This window comes from Pinus tabuliformis, chromosome 1_1, assembly GCF_031772625.1.
Source record: "Pinus tabuliformis cultivar Carrire ecotype Pingquan chromosome 1_1, CPIR1, whole genome shotgun sequence".
In the NCBI taxonomy this organism is placed as follows: Eukaryota; Viridiplantae; Streptophyta; class Pinopsida; order Pinales; family Pinaceae; genus Pinus; species Pinus tabuliformis.
The window spans coordinates 411,950,766-411,976,386 of record NC_142297.1 but is presented as its reverse complement, the minus strand read 5'-3'; the positions used below and the strand labels follow the sequence as shown (position 1 = coordinate 411,976,386).

At 37.3% G+C, this 25,621-nt stretch overlaps 1 protein-coding gene across 1 annotated transcript in view; it reads left to right on the top strand.

Annotated features, from left to right (window-relative positions):
• Positions 1-25,621, top strand: part of LOC149213437 (uncharacterized) — a 231,472-nt gene that overhangs the window by 152,413 nt on the left and 53,438 nt on the right. The window contains exons 5-6 of the mRNA XM_089390759.1: positions 4,895-4,987; positions 5,122-5,194. Of these exons, the coding sequence (XP_089246885.1) occupies positions 4,895-4,987; positions 5,122-5,194 (166 nt within the window). The remainder of the gene's footprint in view (positions 1-4,894; positions 4,988-5,121; positions 5,195-25,621) is intronic.

Sequence of the window (25,621 nt, the reverse complement as noted above, 5' to 3'; positions counted from 1 at the left end):
ACCTCCTGGACTCCAAAGAAACATTTGGATTTTTTTGCATATAATTGTTTCTCCTCCAATAGTTGTAGCACCCTGTCAACATGTTCAACATGATCCTTCCAAGACTTGCTGTAGATTAGTATATCATCAAAAAATACTAACACAAATTTTCTAAGGAATGGTTTGAAAATTGAATTCATCAAACCTTGAAATGTTGAAGGTGCATTGGTAAGGCCAAAAGGCATGACCAAAAATTCATAATGACCCTCATGAGTTCTAAATGCCGTTTTCGAATGTCTTCAATCTTCATTCTGATTTGATGATATCCTGAACGAAGATCCAACTTGGTGAAGTAAATTGATCCATGCAATTCATCCAGTAATTCATCAATAACAGGAATGGGGAACTTATCTTTAATAGTGAGCTTGTTGAGCTCCCTATAATCCGGACACATGCGCCATGATCCATCCTTCTTGTGCACCAATACTACTGGAGCTGAGAAAGAACTTTGACTCGGTTGAATTATACCAGCCTCTAGCATTTCTGCAACCATACGTTCAATTTCACTTTTTTGGACATAGGGATATCTGTACGGCCTGATGTTTGGAGGAACACTTCCTGGAATCAGATGAATAGCATGATCATGATCACGCATAGGTGGGAGACCTTTGGGAGTCTCAAATACCTTGGAATGATTGTCCAGGACTTTTTGGAGATCTGGAGAAATAGATGATTCCAATGTGGAAACATCTAGCGAACATAATTGTGCAATTACACCTCTTTGCTCCTTTTTTAGAAGCTTTGTCATGCCATTAGAGCTGATTATCTTTCCTGGTTTCCCTGCAATACCCCTTAATTCAACTTCCTTTCCTTCCGTAGAAAATTTGATGAAAAGTTCTTGAAAATTAAAAGCTATTGTACCCAAGGATTGTAGCCATTGGACTCCTAGTACAACATCAGCACCTCCCATTGGAATGGAAAGCATTGGGCTAGTCAATACATATTCTCCCATGGATAGCTTGATATTATGGCACTTTCCAGAGAAATTTATTGTTCCTCCATTTGCAATCATCACTTGACACTCTGGTGCTGGATATAGGAAGCAATTCAATTCTTTTGCTACCCTACAATGAATAAAATTGTGGGTGCTTCCTGAATCAATCAACACTATTACCTTTTTCTTCTTGATTTGTCCTTCTATCTTGATGGTTTGAGGAGTGGTAATTCCCGCCAATGCATTACAAGATATGGTCGGATTTATTTGTTCTTCATCTAGGCTTTGTTCCTGGAGTATATCTTCTTCTTTTGACCTTTCTTGCTCCTTTTCTTCTTCCTCTTCACAATCTATGTAGAATAATTTCTTCTCAGCACACTTATGACCTTTAGTGTATTTGCTATCACAACTGTAACAAAGCCCTTTTGCTCTTTTTTCTTCCAATTGTTGTGGTGTCAACCTTATAGGTTGTGGAAGACTAGGGGCAACAACACTTCCGTCTTTATAGTTGTGAGTGGTATGCTTCCTGGTTGCCATAATTTTGCTTTCCATTTTTCTTGCTAACCTGAATGCCTTCTCTAATGAATCAGGTTCCCAAAGGCAAACATCATGTTGGATATTATCCTTTAAAGACCCTATGAACACATCAATCCTATGCTCCTCTGGAATATCTTTTACCCTTATGTTCAATTTTTGGAACTCCTCAATGTGCTCCATTACTGAACCCTTTTGTTTGAGACTTATCAATTGGCTAAAAAAGTGTTGCTTTTTGTATCTTCATAATGTGCTATCAATTCTTCCGTAAAAATTGCCCAAGTGATAAATTGTTTACGAGAGCAAAGCCATTGATACCATACAAACTGATTTGGTTCCAAATATACAGTTGCCATACGTACCTTTTGTGCGTTTTGCACATTATTGAGATCGAAGAATTGCTCCATCTGTAATATCCATGTGGCGGGATCCTTGCCATCAAACTTCCTCATATCGATTTTTGGAATATGGTGATTCTTCGATCCAACATTAGTGTCTATGGAATCATGATTAACATTTCTTTTGTTCTCATCATGAGTTTCCTTTACTACCTTTTCACCATTAGTGACCCTTTCTTGTAGCAACTTCTTCAATTCTTCCATGTCTGTCTTCAAATCTATCTTCAAATCATCCATCTTAGCTTCCATGCCCTTTATCTTAGATTCCACGCCATTTACCTTAGATTCCACACCACTTATCTTAGCTTCTGTTAGCTTTTGTGAGCGTGACATTTGTTGCACTTGTTCTTGTAATTTTGATATATCATGTAGCATTTCTTCCTCTTCTTCATGAGTCATGCTAGAGCTTTCAGGTTCCTTACTAGGTGTTTGCATTTTCTTTCCTCGGGGCATCAGTTACCGATAATAATGCTTTACTATGCCCTTTGAATTTCGTTAAACCAAGCTTACACAAAAATTAAAAAAAAACCTACACACCTTTTTTCACTTTATAGAAGCCTGATATTGAATCTGATGTATCTCTGTAATTTCAGATCATCTAGTTCTGAAATTGCTACCTGTAGTAGCCTTCTGCGTCCTCTTTCCAATGCCACAAGTCTGAGCCAAATTGGATTCTCCAAGGAAGAGTTATGTGAAATCTCCCACAGTGACTTGCTTTTAGATTGGTTCAGCAGAGCGAACTTGTACGACGTGCCACGAGTCACTGTTTTAACCTTTGAATCTGAAACACACACACAAGAAACTACAGTCCGTCCTCTTTTTGTACCTTCTTACGAAATTTCAATCCGATCCCCAGAGAGAATGTTATGACGATTTTCCCCAGGTCACCTGTTTTGAATGTAATTCAGGAGTCTGCAAAAAGACCAACTTCCTCAGATCATATCTCCGCAAATATCGCGCAAAAAGCTCTGAAATTCGGACCCAAGGTTCAGCGCGATTTCTTCTCAAATGGGTTTTTCTTGCGACTTCTGAAACGTCACAGAAAAAAAGTTATAGCGGAAATTCCACAATGACCTGTTTGGAGCAGCGAAACTCTAGAATCCAAAGCTCTGATACCAAGTGTTATGAAACCAGCTCAAGAAAAGATAGAAAAGATAGATCAACGTCTTAGAATTCAGCCTCTTCGAGGGGGCAACCTCCTTTACATTACATAAATGAACAATTCTTGGATGATACAAATGACAAAACCTCCTTTCTATCTATAGGAGTCTAAGGAGTCACAATATAATCTAGCCGATCTAACAATAATAATATAAAGCCACAAAAATAACAATAGATGGATTCTATGGGGCACAGAAATAACAATATGGGGGTAATAGGGGCACAACAATATAAATAAGGGGTATAACTACAATAGTAATGGGGTAATCACTAGTATTATAGGGACCCAACAGAATCGCAACAACTGCAGGAGCTCTATCGTGGAATCACAACAACCTCAGGAGCTCTATCATTTATTAGATGAGGGTGTGGAATCTCAACAACCTCAGGGGCTCTATCATATGCAGGATATTCAGCTTTTCACCCCCAAAGCATATTGTCTAGAATCTAGAATTCTATGATATACAATGGTCTATTTTTTGACAACATGTACATTTGATGATTTTAATTTCTATTTGTAACTTGAAAATTTTGAGACAACTTATTGGCTATGATGATTTAATATCTCAACATTAATGTGATGTGATGAATCCTGATATATGTATTTGATCATTGTGGTGTTGTCAATTTTGATGTCTAAATGTTCGATCTAGGATTTCTAATGGATTAACTTGTGTAGTTTCCTTTTTCACCAAAATGTGTCCTTGTGAATATACTGCATATTTTTGGGTTTTGTTTCTTTTACAGAGCCTTGAGGAAATTTTGATTCTTCCCCTTTCTGAGTCATTGTTAGGTGCAAATCAGCTAGTGTGCTTTAGATTTGTCGGGTAGGCAAGGTTTGTGAGCCATGTGGTGCTTTCCTTTTACATATTTCAAGAGTTCATGAAGTCATATAAATTAATTGAGTTTCCAAATTAATTGATGTTGTAGCAACAAGTTATATCTTTGTAGGAAGTGTTCGGCAAATTTGGAGGGATGTTGTTATCCAATTGATTTTTTCTATGAATTACTATCTCCTATTTCCTACCGGTTTCCATATGTTGGAAAGAACTACCTCTCAAGATAGAATATTCCTCTTGTTTTTCAAAGAAGGAATTTCTTCCTCATATTGATCATATTTACTGAAGTGAAATATCTAGCTGTTTAAATATGTAACTGAGTTTAATGGTACAACAAATCTTTAGGCAAGGTTTGTGAGCCATGTGGTGCTTTCCTTTTACATATTTCAAGAGTTCATGAAGTCATATAAATTAATTGAGCTGTCAAATTAATTGATGTTGTAGCAACAAGCTATATCTTTGTAGGAAGTGTTCTGCAAATTTGGAGGGATGTTGTTATCCAATTGGTTTTTTCTATGAATTACTATCTCCTATTTTCTGCCGGTTTCCATATGTTGGAAAGAACTTCCCCTCGAGATAGAATATTCCTCATGTTTTTCAAAGAAGGCATTTCTTCCTCATATTGATCATATTTACTGTAGTGAACTATCTAGCTGTTTAAATATGAACTAAGTTTAATGGTACAACAAATCTTTAACAAAATCTGAGGTGAAAATTGGTTGAATATTTCCATTTATAAAAGAACATAATTTCTTGTACGTTATTCTTATTAGTGGCATGTCAATAGTTTTCAGGTCTTTAAGAGCCGCTGATTTAGATCAATTAATGGGGGTGTCTTTAGCACATGTACCTTGAAATTGCCTTTTTCTCCTGATTTCCAATTGTTAAATTTGCATTTTTCAAAATACATTTTTGACTTGAATAAAACTAGTAAGCCTTTAATCATTTTTCAAAATTTTACTTTCTGGTTTACTGTCTTGTGATTGTAGAACTTTCTAGTGGACATAAAAGGTCCAACATGGGCTTTTCTACCCGTTCTTGCATTTGAAGGTGGAACAAGGAAGAACATACCCAAGTTTGAGGTGGGTTCCTTATAATCTGGAAGTATTGATTTCTTTTCCATCACCTTATTGCTTGTTTTGTAATCTAAACACATTCAACACATTTTTTGATGATGGTCTTCCATACATGTTACTAATTATCTGTCTCATATCAGACTGGTCAACTGATCTATACGCGAGTGGTTAAAACAAATCGTGACATGAACCCAGAGCTTTCATGCACTGATGGTCAGTTCATTTTCTTGCTTCAGTTTTCAGCAAACTATCTTTTTGCAATAATCTTGTCAGGGATGGTGCATGTTTCTAAGTTAATCTAATGTACTCCCAAACAACCGATACTGTATTTCATTATCATCTTGATGGGTGTATGCTTTTGCAAAGATCCTTTGCTTATCATTTTTTGATTGGATATTGTTTTTGGTGTGATTTTTAATGCTTATTTTAGTGGAAATTTGCAAATTTAGCTGCAAACAGAACAATATGATAAATATTATATATGGGGACTATTGGATCTGAATTTCATACTTTTATTGATATGCCAAGGAGCTATAGTCAATTTGGATGCATGACAGATCCATACATTATCCACATGAGATGTAAACTAGATGCATCTGTGACAACATTCCATGTTGGATCCAAAAATAATTGAACAAAAAAAACTAACATCAAAATCAACAAGCATTCTCATTCTCATTTCTTTTCATCCCATTCAGATTGGTCGATAGGAATCTATCATCCTTCATTTGTGTCCACTGCTCAAGGAATATCTTTTGGCATTCTTCCCATGTCAGATTTGCAATGACTTGAGCACTCTCATCAATTGCCTTTAGATGGGCTTCTGTTGTGATTACATTATTTTCCCTTGAATGCAAAAAGTTTTTTTATAGCCTTATCTGGTATGTCATGAGAAGTTCCAACAACGATGGAAAGATCCAATGGTTTATAAACATCATCCAACCAAGACATAGCCATGGTACTTGTTGTAATAGAGTGCCCTAGATTACCTGAAAATAAGTACCTTATTTCTTCAATAGAATCCAATCCGAGTTTTGTGATGTCTCAGCTGAATGGTTCACCTACCTTTCTTCTATAATATTTCTTCGATTTGGATAGTTGTGGAACAAGATATTGTGAAGAACTTCTTGTGGGACTTCCTTCAAGTGGAGTCACATGATGAGATTTCAAATTTCTCTTTACGTCCTCTCATCAACTATCTTGAAGCATAGTCTTTATATTTCCAGGAAATGAACTTTATCCCTGTTGACCACTCCGTGCCAACTACCCTAAAGCAGTGCACTTTTTGCTAAGGAATTCCATCATGTTCGACCAGTCAGATATCCAAAATTCATTGTCATCATTTGTCAGTTTATCAGAGTTGCAACTCCAAATTTTGCAGCCTGGTGGGCCGTTGCAAAAATGATTCTAGTATATCTATAAATCCATGTAAAACACCTAGGTAAGCTTAAGATTTTTTGCTAATGAGTTTCATCCTAGGGAGTTTTTTAACATCGTTAATTATTTTGTACACGAAATAATTAATAGAATTTTTCTCCCACATATACCCCCAAAGCTAGGGTGGGATTTCATAGTGATGTCTTAAGTGAGTCCTAGTGTATCGAGTCTATGTATAATTATCATACTAAATCATGTCTTGAGTCTTGCAAAATTTGGTTAAGTCTAAGTGTCTATTTTAATTATTAAATTTCCAACTGGTTGGAAATTGTAGATCAATTGTTTGTAAAAGTTGAAGGGGATAGAGTACTCACAATTAGAACCTCTACACCTCAACTTTATGTTTAAACACCTTTTGAGTGTTGAAATTTTCTTTATCCCCTCAAATTATTTTTATTTTCATTTTTTGGCCAAACAAATGGCTAAATAAGTAGTTGGAAAATGGTCAGAAAATAAAAACGAGAGAAAAATAATTTCTCTCCAAGTGAAAAATATTAAAAAAGAGTGTGCAATTTCCAAGAAGGGAATCTCCACAAATTAGGCAAGCAAAAATTCAAGAAAATATTTTTGGTCTAGAAAAGAGGGATTAGTTCCCCGAAAAATTGTCTTTTTAATGAAAATCGAATTTATGGTCCAAGTTGGTTAAGTGAATGGGGATTTTTCGAGCAAAAAAGGTCAGAAAAAATATTTTTTGGACCAAGAAAAAAAGCATCATCAAGGAATTCGATTTTTTTCTCAAGCAATCAATGGTGGAGATTATTTTGACATGGATCAAGCATTTAATCAACCAAGATCAAGTCAAATTTGTGCACCTTCATGGATCTAGCCAATTTTTCACTTGGAAGAGTCTCTAGAGCTCTCATTTTTTCTATACAAGGAAGCATATGCTCCTCATTGTAACATTTGTTGATACTGTGCTCTGGCTTTTTTCTCTTGAAGCTCTCTATTTTGAAATAATAAACACAAGTATTTGGGGTGAAATATTGTGGCTCTTCTCTTATGATATGGTAATGAATTCTTGAACCTAATTTTCTACTGGTGATTATATTTGCTGTTTCATTTGCTTTCATAGAATTATTAGTGTATAACTATCTTACACTCGTGACTAGGTTTGGAAAATATTTTAGGATTGGATGTGGCTAGTGTGCTTTTGTTTAAGTTGCTAGAATTTCCTTCCATTATATTTTCCTTATCTCATCTGAAGCTAACAAAATCTTTCTGAGTTGTGTAGAAAATATTTAACTGAATCAGATCTCAAGCGTGAGGGGATGCTTTTGCTGAAGTTAACCAACTCTTGAGTGTGGAAGTGGGAGAATCCACTCTCTCACTTGAAGGATTTATCTAACGATTTTTTTGTAGGGTTTCTCGATCATAGCTATAGGAAATTTTTATTTATCTCAAATCTTTTTAAATCATTGTGCTTAATAGAATAAATTTGCTAAATTAGAGCTATTATTTGCTAGTTGTGGAATTGAGTTGTACTCATATTCCATGATTTATCCATTGTGTATTTGTAGTAAATCCTTGTGCTTAGATCTAGACTTGTCTATAGTTTTATCAAGTTTTTGTATATTTTCCCTTGGGTTTTTCTTATCTTGCAGGTCGGAAGAAGAAGAGTAAGGGTTTGGTTCATTTAAAAAAAAAGAAAAGGCTGAATTTTTTTAGCCTTACCCTTCTCATTTCCTAAGCGGCTAGGGTTTCAATACATCAACAATTTTTTGTGAGGCAGTCTAGTATTTTTTGGCCTCTCTACTCAGGCCGCAAGTAATTTAGGCCTATCCTATGCTTTAATTTAACAAAAAAAGGAAAAAATAAAATTTCAAAGGTTTTCATTACAAAAATTTTATAAATATTTTCCAAGTGTTTTCTCATCCATTGTTTCATTTGTAGACATAGATTTATGTACCTTCAAAAGAGGATGGCGACAAGTAAGTTTTGTAGAAAGCCCTTCCTCAGTTTTTCTTGGATTGCTGTAGCAACACTAAAACAATGTGGTCTATCACTGAACTGTAGTTCCTTTACAGAACCGAATTGTGGTCTCTTCATAGCATCGATCTGTAATATATATATACCCTTGACGGAATATTGTTTCTCTGCTGAAGTACCGAGACCTTCTTTCAGAAGTCCGAACTGTCATTTCTGTGATTAGCCCTAGACAAAACTTCGTTGTCCCTTCATCTCTTCCTCGCTGTCCCTTCCATCTCTACCTCGTTGTCTTTTCCATCCGAACTTGTCTCTGTACTAGAGATCCGAATTTTGTCTCTGTTCCACCCATCTGAAAATATCAGAGAGATGTATCCGAAAATCTGTCTCTGTGGAATAGGCCGAGGTGCCTATTTATAGTGGTCTCCCATGAATATAAGCCGACCTGTTCTTATGAAGGGTTGTGTCTCAAAAGGTGAGTTGACATGAGTGTTGTTACTCCATCTTGAAGCCGACATGGAAGAGGAGGACTTGTGCTTGTCGTTGGAGGGCTATTTGACAATCATATTGACTCATATACATTCTTCATACATGACATTGACTCTATATGACTTTTATGACAAATCCTAAAGCTCTCAATGGGAGCTTATCTAAAAATAAAAACTCTTGCTCATGAAACCCATGAAGCAAGGCATAATAATAATTTTATTTTTTATTTTTTACCTCATTTACAAAAATCACAGTTACATGTCATTATGAAGACCGAACCTAATTACACTTTTTCAACACTCTTTCTTAACTAGGGAGGTATTCATAATGGTACTTGGTCATTCTCAATCTGAAGAATTTCTCATAAGAAGAGTCAGATTGGTAACCCATTTGTATAGCATCATATCAACCAACATTGTTACATAGCAAGGCCTTGCCTAACAACTCTATCCTCATGATTAGAGCACAATGTTGGCGAGACCAATGATTCATAGACACCATAATCGTTGTTTCTCAAGGTACATACTCCACCCCGGTGTTCGCAGAGTATGACCTACTTTGGTCTATTCTTATCTTGGGTAGCCAATCCTCAAAGAATATCGGTCCACTACGACTACTCTTATCTTGGATGCCCTATCTCATCCTCAATGAGCAGCGGATGCCAGATGTTTACCCAATCCTCCATTCTGTCTTCCCAAGTGAAGACCAGAATGATGTGTCTATCTCTCCCTCTCAATCATGGAGAACAAATCAATTCCTAAGCTCCCTCTTGGCTCAAGAATTACCAAGTTTCTTCCAAGTAAGAAACTTGTTTTCAGGCTCCCTCTTAATTAGGGACCTACAACAATTCCTCGACTAGCTTCTTGAGGAGCTCCTTCCTTCGATGTCATGAATTTCTTTGTCAAGTAGTCTTCATATTTTTTGGCTTCTTCATAGGGCACAGACCATCCACCACTTTTATTCATGGGTGAGTCATGTCATTTTTCCTTTCATCAGAAAGTGATCCATTAGTCTTCATCTGGTCTTGCTTCATGTCATACTACCTTTTTCATGTTGTCTTCTTTGGAAGGATCTTACATCCTTCTTCATGGTCCTTTTGGAAGACATCCATAGTTCTTCCCTTGGCAGACCTACATAAACCCATCCAAATATTTGTTCACAAATAAGAAATGAACACTTAAATCAAAATTACCTTGGTGATGATCTTTCATCATCACATCTTCCAGCGTGCATCAACATCCTCATACATGTTGACATATCTCCCAAAGATATCCATTGTCAAGGGTCCATCTTTTCCAGACTTCCATTAGAGTCTTCATATCTTTCCGGGAGATTTCCAAGTCAAATCTTCTTGGTCTTTTGGATGTTGATTGGCTTTACCATGATTGCATATCACACGATCTCTTCCTTCCATATTTCATTTCATTCCCAGGGGCTTCCAATCAAAGTTCTTCAATTGTAGTCAACCACCTCATACTTCATATGAGGATATATTATGTTGATTTCATCTAGTGCGATTCATGCTTTCCGACAACCTTTCATAGGAGGAGATTCCTTTCCTTTGATCATGGTTCTCAAGATCGAGTAGTGATCCATGTTACTTGCAACCATATAACATGGCTTTATAGTATTGAGTACAAGGATACATATCTCATTTACCTTTAGGTCATCTAGGCTTCTTTCATCATCTTTCTTGATTCAAAAGAGCTTCAACCCCTTGATCTACTTCATCTCTTATGTCATCATACCATCATCCCATGAATTCCACAAGTTGGAGTTCCTTTTGAAACACTTGCTTCCTCTCTAGATCAGAGAATCTTGAGGATCCATCATATCCCTTATCCAGTAGATGTTTCCTTTTGACTTGATGTATGGTGAGACATGTCCTGGATGACTTCTGCCCTTCCTTAAGTTTTCAATGATGTTCCCAAGAGCTATAACCTTCACAGTTGACTGCTATAGATTTTGTTCTAGCTGTCCTGTCACGAGCTCTTGCTTCTAATGCTTTTCCTCTTTCAGCTTCCTCCACTTCTTCAGTGAAATAGAATTCTTCTCTATCTTCCTTGTTATTGCCCTACTTGAGCTTAGGACAATTATTCTTGTAATGCTCATAGCATTGAATCTTAGTTATGTTCTTCTTTCCTTTCGACAAATGTCTGAATTCTTTTTGCCCTCAACTTGTGTTCTCCTATCTTGCATAGAGACCATACATTGTTGAATGGGATAACCTTCTTATCCTCATAGACATTTGTTACCTTGTTCATCAGTTAGTGTATTTAGAACAATGAGGATTATCTCTCCCAGATCTTGTAGTTGAGATCTTATGAAGATAACCTTTTATCCTTTGATACCTTCAATTTGTGTAGATCAGATCTAAGTAATATGACCTACTTTATCACATCTTCAGAGAATAGTTCTACCAGTTTATCATATATCTCTTTGATGTCTCCAATTCTGCTATATAGGGATGAGGGGACCTTTGACTGGTTTCATGAGAATCCCTTGAGCCCTTTGATTCCTTTCCATGTATTCATATAATGCTTGACTTTTGGATAGTTTGGAGACTTTTCCATTGAAATGACTTCACTTTCTTCGAGGACTATGTCTATCCTCCTTTTCCATGCAAGGAAGTTCGATGACCCAACCAGCTTATAGATCTCCTTGCAAAACGAAGTCATTTTACTATATTAGATTATAGAATGAAAGATACTTACTTGATAAGTGAAGATGAAATCTTTAACTTGATCCCTTTGATGATGGTGGTTGATGAAGATGTATTAGTGCCCTTTTGGATGATCTTCTTCCAAATGAAATCCCTTCTTCAATAAAAGGAGATTGCCCCTTTTATGATGACAACACCTTTGATCTAGCTCCCTTTGATGAATGTCTTGATGCTTCCTCAGATGATCTTCTTTAAGGATAAGGGAGAGGTCCTTGCTTCAATGAGAGGGAACTTGCCTTATAGCCTTTTGAAGATGATGATTATGCCTTTAGCCTTCTAGCCTTCAAGATACTTCAACTTCTTGGTGGTGAAGGAGTGCAGATCATAAATGCTTCTAGGGTTTCGACTTTCTCCAAGATGATGTAATCTTAGTCCTAGAAATGCTTCTATACTTCTTGCATTGTAACTCTCTTCAACTTGATGAGGGTCTTTGTGGTCTTTTAATGATGACTTAGAGGATCCAATCCTTTTGCTTGTGTAGGCTTATTCTTCGATCTAGAGTTTGATACTTTGATGTAGATTTTGACTTTTGCTTTGATATCCTTTGACTTGCTTTGATGCCTTTCTTTAAACTCAATCCTTGAGTGTCTCTTTGATTGCATGCCCTTTTCTTGACTTTGACACCTTAGCTCTGATACTAATGTTGCAGGAAGCGTCCCACCCTCCCCGGTTCTAAGGCCCGAAGCGCGTTCTGTGTGGATTCGTATAGGAAGCATCCCCTGTGCGGATTTTGGACGCTTCCGCCTGTTTTGGATGCTTAGTAGATATATTCACAATTTACTACTTTTGTCATAGATTTCTCATTAGACTTGTAGGCTTGTGAATTTGAATTTTGAACCCTTTTTGTCTTGGCGGTGACCAAGTGACATATTTTTTAAACATTATTATTTGAATTTTGGACATGACAAATGTTGAAATTGCTCACTTGCTAGATAAATCATAATATACTCTATGTTTTATGTTTTATAATATGCTTAAATGTTTTATGTTTTATAATATGCTTAAAAATTTGATGTATGTTTGTAATCGCTATAATATAGATGGTTGATGTACATACTAGTAACTACAATGGAATCATGGATGCCATATCTATCTTGTTATGCAAAAATATGCATGTTTTCATGTCTTCTACAACTAATTTGGTATTTGGGATGTTTGTTTTGAGTATAAATGCAAATATATATATATATATATATAGGCTTCGCTTCCTAGATTTTTGGAAAATGACGCTTCTGCGTCCCCGCTTCCAAAAAACGTCCCCGCTTCGTGCAACATTGTCTGATACCATGTTGAGAAATCAAGGGCATTAGCATTAGGTGATTTCTCTCAATTAGTAATTGCTTGTGATTGACTTTTTCTTCATTAGATTAGGATCTTCTAGTTGCTTAAATTATTAGTTTTCTTCTTCATCAAATAGTTACCAATGCATGAACATAAATAGACAAGAGACACAGAATGTAGGCTATCAGTTAGGGCCAAAACCTCTCACTCTTTGAGAGGAAAACCCACACAAATTCTTCTTATAGAGATTCCAATTGACGAATACCAAGACCAAGACCCTTGACCTATTAGCCACTCCAAGACCAAGACACAAGTCCTTTTCCTTGTGCTCCTTTTTTCTTCTTGACTTCTCTTCCTTTTTGATCTTTTAAACACTGAGATCATCTCCTTGATGAAATATAGATGCACTAGAGATGTTACCGAAGCATGACACCAAAATGTGACTGTTGTAGCAACACCGAAACACTGTGGTCTATCATTGAACTGTAGTTCCTTTACATAATCGAATTGTGGTCTCTTCATAACTTTGATATGTAATATATATATACCCTTGATCGAATATTGTTTCTCTACTGAAGTATCGAGACCTTCTCTGAGATGTCCGAACTGTCATTTCTGTGATTAGCCCTAGACAAAACTTCGATGTCCCTTCATCTCTTCCTCGCTGTCCCTTCCATCTCTACCTCGTTGTCCCTTCCATCCGAACTTGTCTTTGTACTAGAGATCCAAATTTTATCTTTGTTCCACCCATTCGAAAATCTCAGAGAGATGTATTCGAAAATCTGTCTTTGTGGAATAGGCCGAGGTGCCTATTTATTGTAGTCTCCCATCAATATAAGACGACTTGTTCTTATGAAGGGTTGTGTCTCAAAAGGTGAGTTGACATGAGTGTTGTTACTCCATCTTGAAGCCGACATGGAAGAGGAGGACTTGTGCTTGTCATTGGAGGGCTATTTGACAATTGTATTGACTCATATACATTCTTCATACATGACATTTGACTCTATATGACTTTTATGACAAATCCTAAAGCTCTCAATGGGAGCTTATCTAAAAATAAAAACTCTTGCTCATGAAACCCATGAAGCAAGGCATAATAATAATTTTATTTTTTCTTCTTTACGTCATTTACAAAAATCACAATTACATGTCATTATGAAGACCGAACTTAGTTACACTTTTTCAACTAGTATTTCATGTGTTGGGCAGATTTTATAATTTAGAGTGAATTTTCCACTGCTGTCACAACACTAATAAGCGCTAAAATTTTCTGAAGTACTACTGTTGATTTGATTGTTGAAATCTAACACATGTGGTTTACTCTAAGTTTGTAAAATTTTCAGAATTTGGCATCTAAAGCACTCCTACATTTAAGCTCTAGATCTGATCTTGTGATAATTGGAATCTAATTAACATCTTTGTATTTGGTAATCACTCAAATTCTTGACATCTAAGTTTTTATTTGGCTATCTTGAATGGTGATTGGTCTAGCTTAAAGTGATATCGAACACTGTTAAAAAATTGGCATTTTACATCTTGTGATAATTTGTTGAAGTCTTGCACTTGTTTCTTTAAGCAATTTATGTTGTTCAAGATCGTCATCTCATCATTGTTAAGTACTGTCGCTATAAGCTAATTCACACTAAGTACTTAAGTAACATAAACAATCTTAACTCAAGATAATCTCACTCATAATATCTTTTAGAAGCATGCTAGATCTAGCTTGCATTAAAACTTACCTGCTAGCATAAGCTAGGTTGATAGAAATCTAGGGAAGACCTTCTCACTTAGGTTGAGGGGCTTGGAAACTCTTTGGTGGTTAACATGGTGACGTTGTAGTGGTTAGAGCCACAGTTTCTGCAGCGCCTGAGGCATCGGGTGATAAGAGCACAATAGAAGGTATCGTTAATCAGGCCCTAGCCTGCTTCTTGTTGGCCTCCTTCCCACAACTTACCTTGGAGCCCAACCTCAAAATAGTTAAGGGAAGGCCATACTTAGACTAGACATTAATTAAGATAAACGAAGATCATTGCACCTCACACATGTCTTAGGACTTGCATATCATATAGGTTAGTTAATCATTCAAGCAATGGGTGTCCATCCGGTCACTTGGTTTTGATTTATCATAAGCAAGAATTGTGACTTCGTTAAGGCACTGGTCTCATACTTAAAATCTAGTCTAATCATTAATCTTGCTAAATTTAACCAAGTAATTAGGCCACTCATCGGTGTCTCCTAAACAAGTTGGTTTCCAACTTGTTCTCCTTCACCTCATTCCATAGGGACTACCCCCCGTAGCCTGCTGTTGGGAGACAACTAGAACAGAGTGGGCAGAGATCAGAGTGATAGCCCTCTGCCCTAAGCGGTTGCCGCAGTGCCTGTACAATCCGGGTGACAATAGGCCTATCTAGAAGGACATGTCGACCTATTAAGGACTTAAGGAAGCCTATATAAAGGAGAACTCAGCCTCATTCAAGAAGCATTTATTCAAGCAATAAGAAGCTTGATCAAGCTAGAATAAGAGGCCTAATACCTAGCGAAGGATAGGAGATATAAAGGAAGGAAGAGTGAAGCAATCTAGGGATTTTTTTTTGGGCTATATTCCTCCACACGTGCGAAGGTTAGGGCATCATCTTGCAGCAACAAATACCGAATTGCAGTCACTCCAAGAGAGCCGAAGTTTTGGGTCAAAGGAAGTCTCTCTTGCAAGCCGAGTTGATAAGGAGAAGGTCTCATCTCAAGCGAAGGAGAAAGTAGGACAAAATATCCATCATTCTCTCACACGTGTCACCTACAGTTTCTCCAAAAGAAACTGCTGAAAGTCGAAGTTGCAGAAGAATCTGCTAGGAGGTCAAAATTGTAGAGGAATTTTCTAGGAGGTTGAAATTGCAGAGGTCAAAGTTGATGGAAGGAAAGACTCATCAAAGATGAAAGGTTTGACTTGGTTTTGGAGAGCTCTTGGTCAAGGGTCATAGGTCTTGGAATTCGTCAAGAAGTTCTATAAGAAGAGAAGAATTCTTGTGGATTTTCCTCTCAATTGGAGAGGTTTTGGCCCTGGCTGATCACCTATCTCTTGTGTCCTCTTATCTTATTGTTCTTTATGGTTTGGTAGCTGTTTGATAAAAAGAACACTAAATATAATAAAGTGAAAGAAGAAGCTAAATAAATTAAGTAGAATACATCACAAGAAATTATCAAAGATGAGAGAAATCACCTAATCTAGCTGCCCTAGATTTCACTACAACAGAGACTGTGGCTCTGGCGACTGTAAGGTCACTGTGTTAACCATAAAAGAGGTCTATGTTCTTCATGTTGGGTGAGAGAGAGGGGGTCCTAAAAGGTCTTTCAACCAAGCTTATGCTTGGAGGTAAACTAATTAGAGATGCAAATTTAAACTAAGGATGCCTAAATGAGATGCATGTGAACATTAGTGTCTCCCAAGATAGTGAATGAGAGAAAATCTAGAAGTAATATCACCAATAACTTTCAATGGAAATGAAATAAGAAACAATTAGCGTGATGTAAAATCACAAGTTCAAGATGTGTTGTTTGCAATGAAGTAGATTTGCTTCAAAATGGTAGAAAATGTTTCAAGAAATAACCATCAATAACCAAAGTGCTATATGAACATGAAATGATAAAGATGTTGAAGCAATATTCTCATTAACTTGTAAAGCAAAGTGACAATGTTTAAATTTGCCAAAATAAAATATTGGCTTGCTAAAATAAAATTTGCATGTATTGTGAGTGAATTGCACAAGTAAATGGAAATGGCAAAATGTAAACTAACATCAAGCATGTGCTAGAATAGGAAGAATATAAATGCTATGTTAATCATGCATGAAATGAAATTAGTAAGTGCAGAAAATTAGAGCAACTATCTAAAAGATTAGTCAATCCACAAACCAAGTTTCTCCCTCTAAATGGAGAGAAGGGATACCATGGAAAAAATTCCCAAGCTCCCACAAAAGAAATCAGCCTTTTTATTAGATTAGTTACAAGGAGATGAGAGCCTCTAAGGCCTCAAAATAAGATCAAGGAAGTCTTTACAATAAGAGATTTTGACCATAGACTTTCCTTGATGAACAATTGATACAAATGAGGCCCAAGAAAGACCTTTGAAATCTGAAAATTAAGTACAAAATTCAGATTTGAATAGAAGAAAAATTAGCATGAGACAAGAGAGGCTAAGCCTCCTCAAATCCCACGACCTAGAGAGAGAGAGGTGCAACCCTCAAAAGAACTCAGCCTAGCCAAAAATGGGGTCTCAAAGAGCTCACGACCTTGTTGGAAAGCTGCCCAAAAGAGTGCAAGAGGTCCTGCAAAAGATATGTTAGTAGTTTTAGAGGAATCCTTCCTCTAACTTGCTGCCCAAATGGATTTGTATTTCTGCTCAAGAGGCTGCAAAACAATTTCGAAAATAAGTGGAGAGAGCATGCAAAAAGAGAAACAATAATTCACAACTAATGTACAAGAGCTAGATCAAGTTATGGGAGTAGAACTCCATACTTGTCTAGTTTAAAATCATGCTCTAAGTAGCTCATAAAATCATTGAAAGCTCCAAATTTTGATCAAGAGAAATATGAAATTTGAATTTTATATGATTCTAGAAGAGTAGAGGAAAATGAAACTCCCTTTTACTTTTCGTTGGATGAGGTCTTTGGAGCCAAAATCGATGGGTCCTTTGATTCTTGAATTTGAGAGTGAGTTGATCTATTTGAGATTTCTCCCACGCCCAAATAATCCTTCACAAAATTTCAAAAGAGTTTTCTACACACTTGGAAACAGATATTAGCGTTCATAAAGGAAATAGAGAAATGCAATGGGTGAGAGAACTAGAGATTCCTCCTAAAATCGCCTAGTACTTTTCACTCCTAGAATATTTTTCTAAAACAAAAATACACACAAGATAACTTGCATATATTAATCCACAATGAATGGCAAAATCATGCTAATATAATCCAAATTGCATAAAAATTGAAGCACATAAACTAGAAAGATATCACCTCAAGAAAGAAGGAGAACACCATCAATGATACCCCAAAGTCTTTTGTATTATTATCAAAGCAAGTATACAATCCAGTAGAGTCTCCTCAAGCCCAATAGCTCATATCAAGAATACATAATAAGAGCTCAAAGCTCATATAAATAAGAGTGTGGGAGTCAATCCCAAAGCAAAATGGTGAGAATCTCGAGTCAAGTGGGTGACAATCCCAATGCCAACCCATGCAATTCGAATTTCCCAAGTGGCAAGTCGATTTCCTCTAGAGAGGCCCACACAATCCTTGAGGAAGAGAACTCGTTGAGGTGGAAGGTACATGTAGATGTGTGACCTAAAGGGGATTCCTAAAGTGTCAAATGTTAGACCAAGGGCAAGAAATGGAGACTTAGCCCACTGTCACCTCAACTAAGACTCCCTACTATTTACGGACTTTCACCGATGGGAGGAGACCGGTATATATAGAGTCACAAATGAATGATAAATCAACAAATGGATATAAAGTGACCCAAACAATCCCTGTCCAGGAGAGAGTCAAGAATGGTGCTTGCTTGGTTTTTAAGCAAGGTACAATATCTTCTAGGAGAAGGATGAGAGGATTTGAGGGTTAAGTTTAGGGAATATGACTTGTGAAAGAGTTTCCCAATCTCTAAAATCCTTATTGAAATTGGTACCCCAGATGGTTCTTGAAGAATTGTCTTTCCAAAGGAATGGGACCACACGGGACCAAGTGGACCCAGCCAAGGTTAAGGGGGAAGAATTTAGCAATCAAAGATGTTCTTAACTTAGACAAGGAGGGGGAAAGGATCAAAGCAAGAATTTTCACTTAAAGATGTCGAATTGATCCTATGAGGCACTAGCCTTGGGGATATTAGGGCAAAGTTTGATCTTGGAGCTAGGGCTTCAGTTATTTCACAACTCCACCGTCAGAATGGCTTCAAAATTTGAGGAGGCCTTGAGGACACACCATTGTAGTAGAGGCTAGGAGATTGAACTTTTTGGAGGGCTACTTTGGCGGAAAAAGGGTTTCTTAGGTGATCCAACTTGGCTAGACCTAGAAAACAGAGAAAAAGGTGAAGAAATAGATTTAAAGTGACCACCTTTTGATGGATCAGTGCCTAATTCATTTTGGGGATATGGAGTCAAGGAGAACTATGAAGATGGATCTCGTTTCTTGTTCAAGGAGGCTCTCAAAGTCAACTTCATCCAATGTTAAGGGCAAGAGAAGAAAAGTGACCTTAAAAGCATTTATACTTCGTTGTAAATGGAGAAGGTTTCTTAAGGTAACTTTGACCTCTAGGACTATTCATTCATCAACATGGCCCATAAATAGAGATAAGCTATATAGAGAGATAATTCCACATTGATGCCGTAAGTGCATGCAACAACTAGCCCTAAAACAACGAAAATCTCATGATCAATGTATGCAACAAAGTAAAAGAAAATAGCATCAAAATTGTACTTACATGTAAGAGAATATATCCAACCATCATCACATTTGCAATATAAGAAGCTCCAAGATAAGAAGACCCAATCCACACATCAAAATTCATCCATGATCCAAAAATATCCCCCATCTTAAGAGAGAGAATGATCCAATCCAAAGTGAATTCATCTAACTCCTATTTATACACTCATTAGGAGTTCGAATTACCTAATTAGGCCTACATTAGCCCCTAAAATAAAATAATGTGCAAATTAACTAACTTTTGGTGACAAGCCCACCAAACTAGCTCACAAATAAAATAATAAGCCTCTCAAGAGGCCAGATGATAAATAATACATGTCGTAGGGCCCTCCAAGAGGCTTGATGAGGTCCATAGGTGCCATAATGAAGAATAGGACCCTCAAAAGTGATGGACAAGTGGTTGGCCCCTCGTTCTCCAAACAATAAACATGTGGTGCTCCCAGTGGGTGTGGTCGCACAATAATAACCTCATGGGTCTCCAAATGAGTCGAAGATTCCTATAGATCATTTGCAAGGGCTCTGATGATGGTGTAGGTAATGCCACATCATCCTACAAACCCTGGGTCAACTACCAAGTGTATGGTACATCTGTGGGGCTGGCTAGGCAAAGTGAACCAGGCACATCTTCCTCGTCCAATAGGTGAACGTTTAGCAATCTCTGACCATCGTCGGTGATCCATGGAGTACTGTTTACTGCTGTGGAGGCCCATGGCTCTCAACACACACCCTATATGTGCCAATGTAACCCTTTGGAGGATTAGGACCCCATATAGGGAGACCAAACCTAATATGGAGACCATCTGCAATCCTGCATAAGATCCAATGCACCTCCTAGCCTTCCAATACAACAAGTCAACAATTCATTAGAGAAATCAAGTAAATGAGCTTACCAACCATGGACCACAGGTGGGCACTTCATAATGGTTTTCCCTTTCATAATGGTGTTTGGGATGTGCCAATGTCCCTAAACTCCAAATGGGGTTAACCAAGTATCCTATTAGGTGGTTTCTACTTGTAAAGGGAATAATATGTTCAAGTACATCCTTTAAAAGGTGGTGGCATGTGACAGATAGGTGAATGAAGTAAGGGATGAGAGGGGGCAACCCTGGGCCACATGTTGGGGTACAAGGGTAGCTAATAAAAGGGAAGCCCCCACTTGGGTTTATAATGAATAGGAGGGAGCAATCGTGGTACATGAGGTGCCCCGACTTTGATTTTTCCACCCTTCTTTATATGCCTTTGCCTTTTTATGATTTTCTTTGTTTAACTGCTCGAAGATCAAGGGGTAAGAGCATGATGTATAAGATATAGCAGTGAATACTGTAGGAATTTACAGGGTAAGTTCCTCAGATAGAACACCAAAGGACACCACTCACAAACGGATCACAGATCAATACACCAGTATTCTTGACGTGGTTAAAACCCTCAAAGAGGGAAACAGTCCATAGCCTGAGCCAACGCGACCACTTCAGGCAATTTATTAATAAAATAATGAAAATTTACATGAGATTCTCTTATGAACGGTTACCCTACAAATGACCCTCCATGCTCTTTAAATAGAGATCATGGACCAATCAGTTGTTAAGTCACTGATCAAGTGTTGGTAATACCGAGGAGAGAATAAACCATCAGATCACTATATATCGTGACCGTCAGATTGTAAGTTACAAAATTACATAGCAATGAAACACACTTTACCTAACTCTACACTAGACCAAGTTATACTTAACTATTTCCTATGTGTTGGAATATCCTAACACCCCCCCTTAAGAACAACTTGGGACAAGATTGAAGGATCTACAAATATGACACAATAGGAGAAGGAAGGAGGCATTAGAGCCTATCCCCCTTAGTGACAACTTCCTGAACTCCAACCATAGTCGAAGTTTAATAAACTTCGCCTCTGTGAGAGTCTTTGTAAAGATGTCTGCAACTTGATCATTGGTTGAACAATATTGCACTTCAAGAACATGGTCATGAATGAGCTTTTTGATGAAGTGCATGTGTAGTTCATTGTGTTTGTTGCGTTGATGTTGGATTGGATCTTTGCATAGTTGAATGGCACTTTGAATTATCACACCAAAGTGTAGTCGGATGCTGCTGCTGAAAGCCAATCTTTGACAGGATTTGATGAAGCCACAGGGCTTCCTTACTAGCTTCTACGACGCCACGATACTCTGCTTTTGCTGAAGAAAGAGAAATGGCACTTTGTTTCTTGCAAGCCCATGTAATAGGTCTAGAACCTAGAGTGAAGACATAACCTGCAGTAGACTTTCGATCATCAGGGTCACCAGCCCAATCGGAATCAGTGAAACCAACCAATAGAAGAGATGCCTCTGCACTGTAATGAATCCCAAACTAAACTGTACCTCGAACATAACGAAGTATTCTTTTAGTTGATGTCTCATGACTTTCATGTGGGTTTTGCATAAACCGAGCAATAAGGCCAACAACAAAGGAAAGGTCAGAACGAGTATGGGTCAAATACAAAAGTTTTCCTACAAGCTGACGATATAAGGTAGCATCAACTTCAGGGGAAGTACAAGTGACTAAAAGTTTGGCTCCAGACTGAAAGGGAGAAGGGGTTGGCTTACAGTCTTCCATGTGAAAGTAGCATAGAAGATCACAGGCATACTTGGATTGGGAAAGGGAAATACCTTCCTTGGATTGCAAGACTTGAAGACCAAGAAAATAATGCAAGTGTCCTAAGTCTGTCATTTCAAACTTCTTTTTAAGGCTGGACTTCACATGGTTTATAAGGTTGGGATCATTACTAGTAAGGATAAGATCATCAACATAAAGAACAAGAATGATAAGAGACTTACCCACTTTCTTGGTGTAGATAGTATTGTCAGAATGGCACGTAGAAAAGCCAATATCTAAAAGAAAGCTATCCATTTTAGCATACCAAGCCTGAGGGGCTTGCTTGAGACCATAAAGAGATTTTTTAAGCCGACATACAAGGCTGGAGTCTGGTTGTATAAAGCCTGGAGATTGTTCCATATAGATTTCTTCATGCAAGTCCCCATGCAAAAAGGCAGATTTAACATCCATTTGATGGACTTCGCATTTGTAAGAGGCAGCAAGGGAAAGAACAAGGTAGATAGAGTTCATTTTGGCAACAGGGGAGAAGGTTTCAGTATAGTCAATGCTTTCAACTTGTGAAAAACCCTTAGCAACAAGACGAGCTTTATGTTTATCAACTTTTCCATCTGGTCCATACTTGGTTCTGTAAACCCATTTGCATCTAACAAGTTTTCGTCCCTTTGGAAGAGGAACAAGATTCCATGTATCATTTGCCAATAATGAACGATATTCTTCATTCATAGCTGTGTCCCAATCTGGATGGCCTGAAGCTTCTGCAAAGGTGTCAAGATCATAATTTGCTAAAGCTTGAGCCGGTAAAGAAGAGGCTCTATCGAATTGAGAACGTGTATGTTGCTGAACTGTAGGATCACCTGCAAGAGAACATGCTGCATCCCAAGTAGCACGGACCCATTTTGGACGCTGAGGAGCTGAAGGAGGATCTTGAGAAGGTGGGGGAGGATTGTCATCCTCATGGTCATCATTTGAAGAAGAAATGTTTTCAGAAGTAGAAGCGATAGAGAGAGGTGGCACATTCGCCGAACTAGGCTCATAGCCTGATATATTTTCAGCAAACTTTACATATCTTCTAATGATAACATTTTTGGACTTAAGTGGAATAAGTCTATATCCTTTGACATCTTCAGAATATCCAACAAAAATACATTTTTCACTCTTAAGTTCTAAAGCTTTATGTTTCTCATCCGGAATATGGGCCCATGCTTCGATTCCAAAAGCACGAAAGTGACTTACATCTGGTTTAATTGAGCTCCATGCTTCTTTTAGAGTGATATTCTTTAAAACCTTAGTAGGAGTGCGATTTACTATGTAATTTGCACAATTAATTGCTTTTGCTCAAAAATTAAGACTAAGTCCTTCAGATTGAAACATACAATTAGCCATTTCCTTTAAGGTGCGATTCTTCCTTTTAGCTACACCATTTTGTTGTGGAATATATGGAACAATATGTGGCATTTAAATTCCATGCTCAGTGCAAAAGTTGATGAATTTGTTGTTAACATATTCTCCGCCATTATTGGATTTTAGCTTAATAATTTGATGTCCAGATTGTTTCTCAACAAAGGCCTTAAAGGCCAAGGACATGTTAAAGACTTCACTCATGAGTTTGAAGAAGTATACCCAAGTGCGTCTGGAGAAATCATCAATGAAAGTTAAGAAATAATTGTAGCTAGAGAATGAAACAACTAGAAGTGGACCACATAAATCACTATGCACAAGCTGTAAAGGGGCTGAGGCTTGCCAAGAGGCACGTTTTTCAAAACTACCCTGATGATGTTTTCGGAGTGCATAACCGGGATAAACACAATCTTTGCAAGATACCATAGGAAGACCTGTCACCATACTTTCTTTACATAGATTTTGAAGGGAGCGATAGTTTAAATGACCAAATCGCTCATGCCAAAGTTTGCTCACTTCATCATTATGAGTAACAAATACCGAGGGAAGAATTGATGACCCAAAGTTGTTAAACTTATACAACCTTGTAGAATCATCAGCAATGCCAATAGCTAAAATCTGTCTAGAATCTCTTAGGTCCTTAATTACAACATCATGTGGTGAGAATTCAACGATTTTACTTTCACCTGAATGAGTTATCTGATATACAGATAGAAGGTTGCAGGATAAGGTTGGAACACATAATACATCATTAAATTGACCATTGTCTAGATGAATAGTTCCAGTCCCTACAACACTAAGAGATCTATGATCACTAACATATATATTTTTGGTGTTATAAATCATTTAAAGAAGAATACATGGCTTTGTTTTTGGCCATGTGATAAGAAGCTCCAAAATCAATGAGCCACTCATAAGAATGAGAAGAAGAAGATACATTTAGTGCATAACCAGACCGAGATGCTTGACAACCACATGCAGAATGTGAAATTCCTGAAGATGAAATTGAAGAGTGCTCCAAATGGATGTTATGTTTCTTCATTGCTGCTTCCAAGGCTTCCATCTTCCTAAAGCATTTCGATTCTAAGTGGCCATCTCGATTACAAAAGTTGCAATGTCTGTCAGCGTTCTTCCCTTTGTTTTTATTTGCCTTATCATTTTGTTGAAATGATTTTTCATTTTGAGAGTGAAATTGCTTAGGACCCTTGTTTGGTTTAGGACCATTCTTTTTAGGATACTACTTCTTAGGATTCTTTGAATTTGGTTGCTGCTGGGTGCTAAGGCTTTTTTAGAAGAGTTTCCAAGATTAAGAAGACCAAGATGTAAGAGTTTTTCTTGTTCTCTTATTAAAGAACCACAAAAGACATCAAAAGAGGGGGACTTGTAGTCTTGTCCTTTAGAAATAAATGCTTCCCTAGTAGAATGGAAGGTGGAAACAAACACAGAGTAGGTTGGTCCCAACTTAGTAAGAATGGAATAGATAAGTCTACCATCTTCTTTCTTAACCTTAACACCTTCCAAGAGAAGTCTAAGGGTCTTGAACTTGGACAAAAAATCTTCAATGGAAGAAAAATTATTGGGGTCCAACGTAAGCAGCTCATTGTCGAGTTGATGGGCTCTAATCTCATTTTTAATTCCAAAAACTTTAGTAAGCTGTTTCATTGCTTCATTAGGGGTATCAAGTTCTGCAATATGGAATCTAAGGTCGGGATAAATAGACACCCCTATTAGCCCACGTGCTTGATCTTGCCTATTTTCCCATTTGATTGCCTTATCTTCATCTATAGGTATAGTTTCTTGGCCTGAGGCTATTCAGTAAAGACCTTTGCTTCTCAGTAAATCCACAATGTAGGACCACCATTGGAAGTAGTTGGTGCTGTCAAGAATAACTTGGCATGGACTTTTCATTTTAATAGAAACTGAAGCTGTAGATGCTGAAACTAAGTGTTCCAATGGAAAGAGCTTGAAAAATTAGGCTGATTAAAAAAAATGGCTCTGAAAACGGCTTCCGGATGAAGAAGTTATGACTTTTTGAAGAAAAATTGTTGAAGATGCCGACGAAATGCATGAATGGCAGAAATGAATGATAATGTTATATTTAAAAAAAATTCCCCCTCCCCCCCACCCCTTCCAAACTTAATCTAATTAGCTCACTTAAAAAAAAGATTTTATGTGACTCACTTCTATAAATAAGTGAAAGTCACTTTTACAATTGTACTTTATGAGCTACGCACTAAATTGTAACTTAAATAAAAGATAAAGAGACCTTGGAATTATAAGTGACTCACTTTTTATAATGGGTGAGAACACTTTTACATA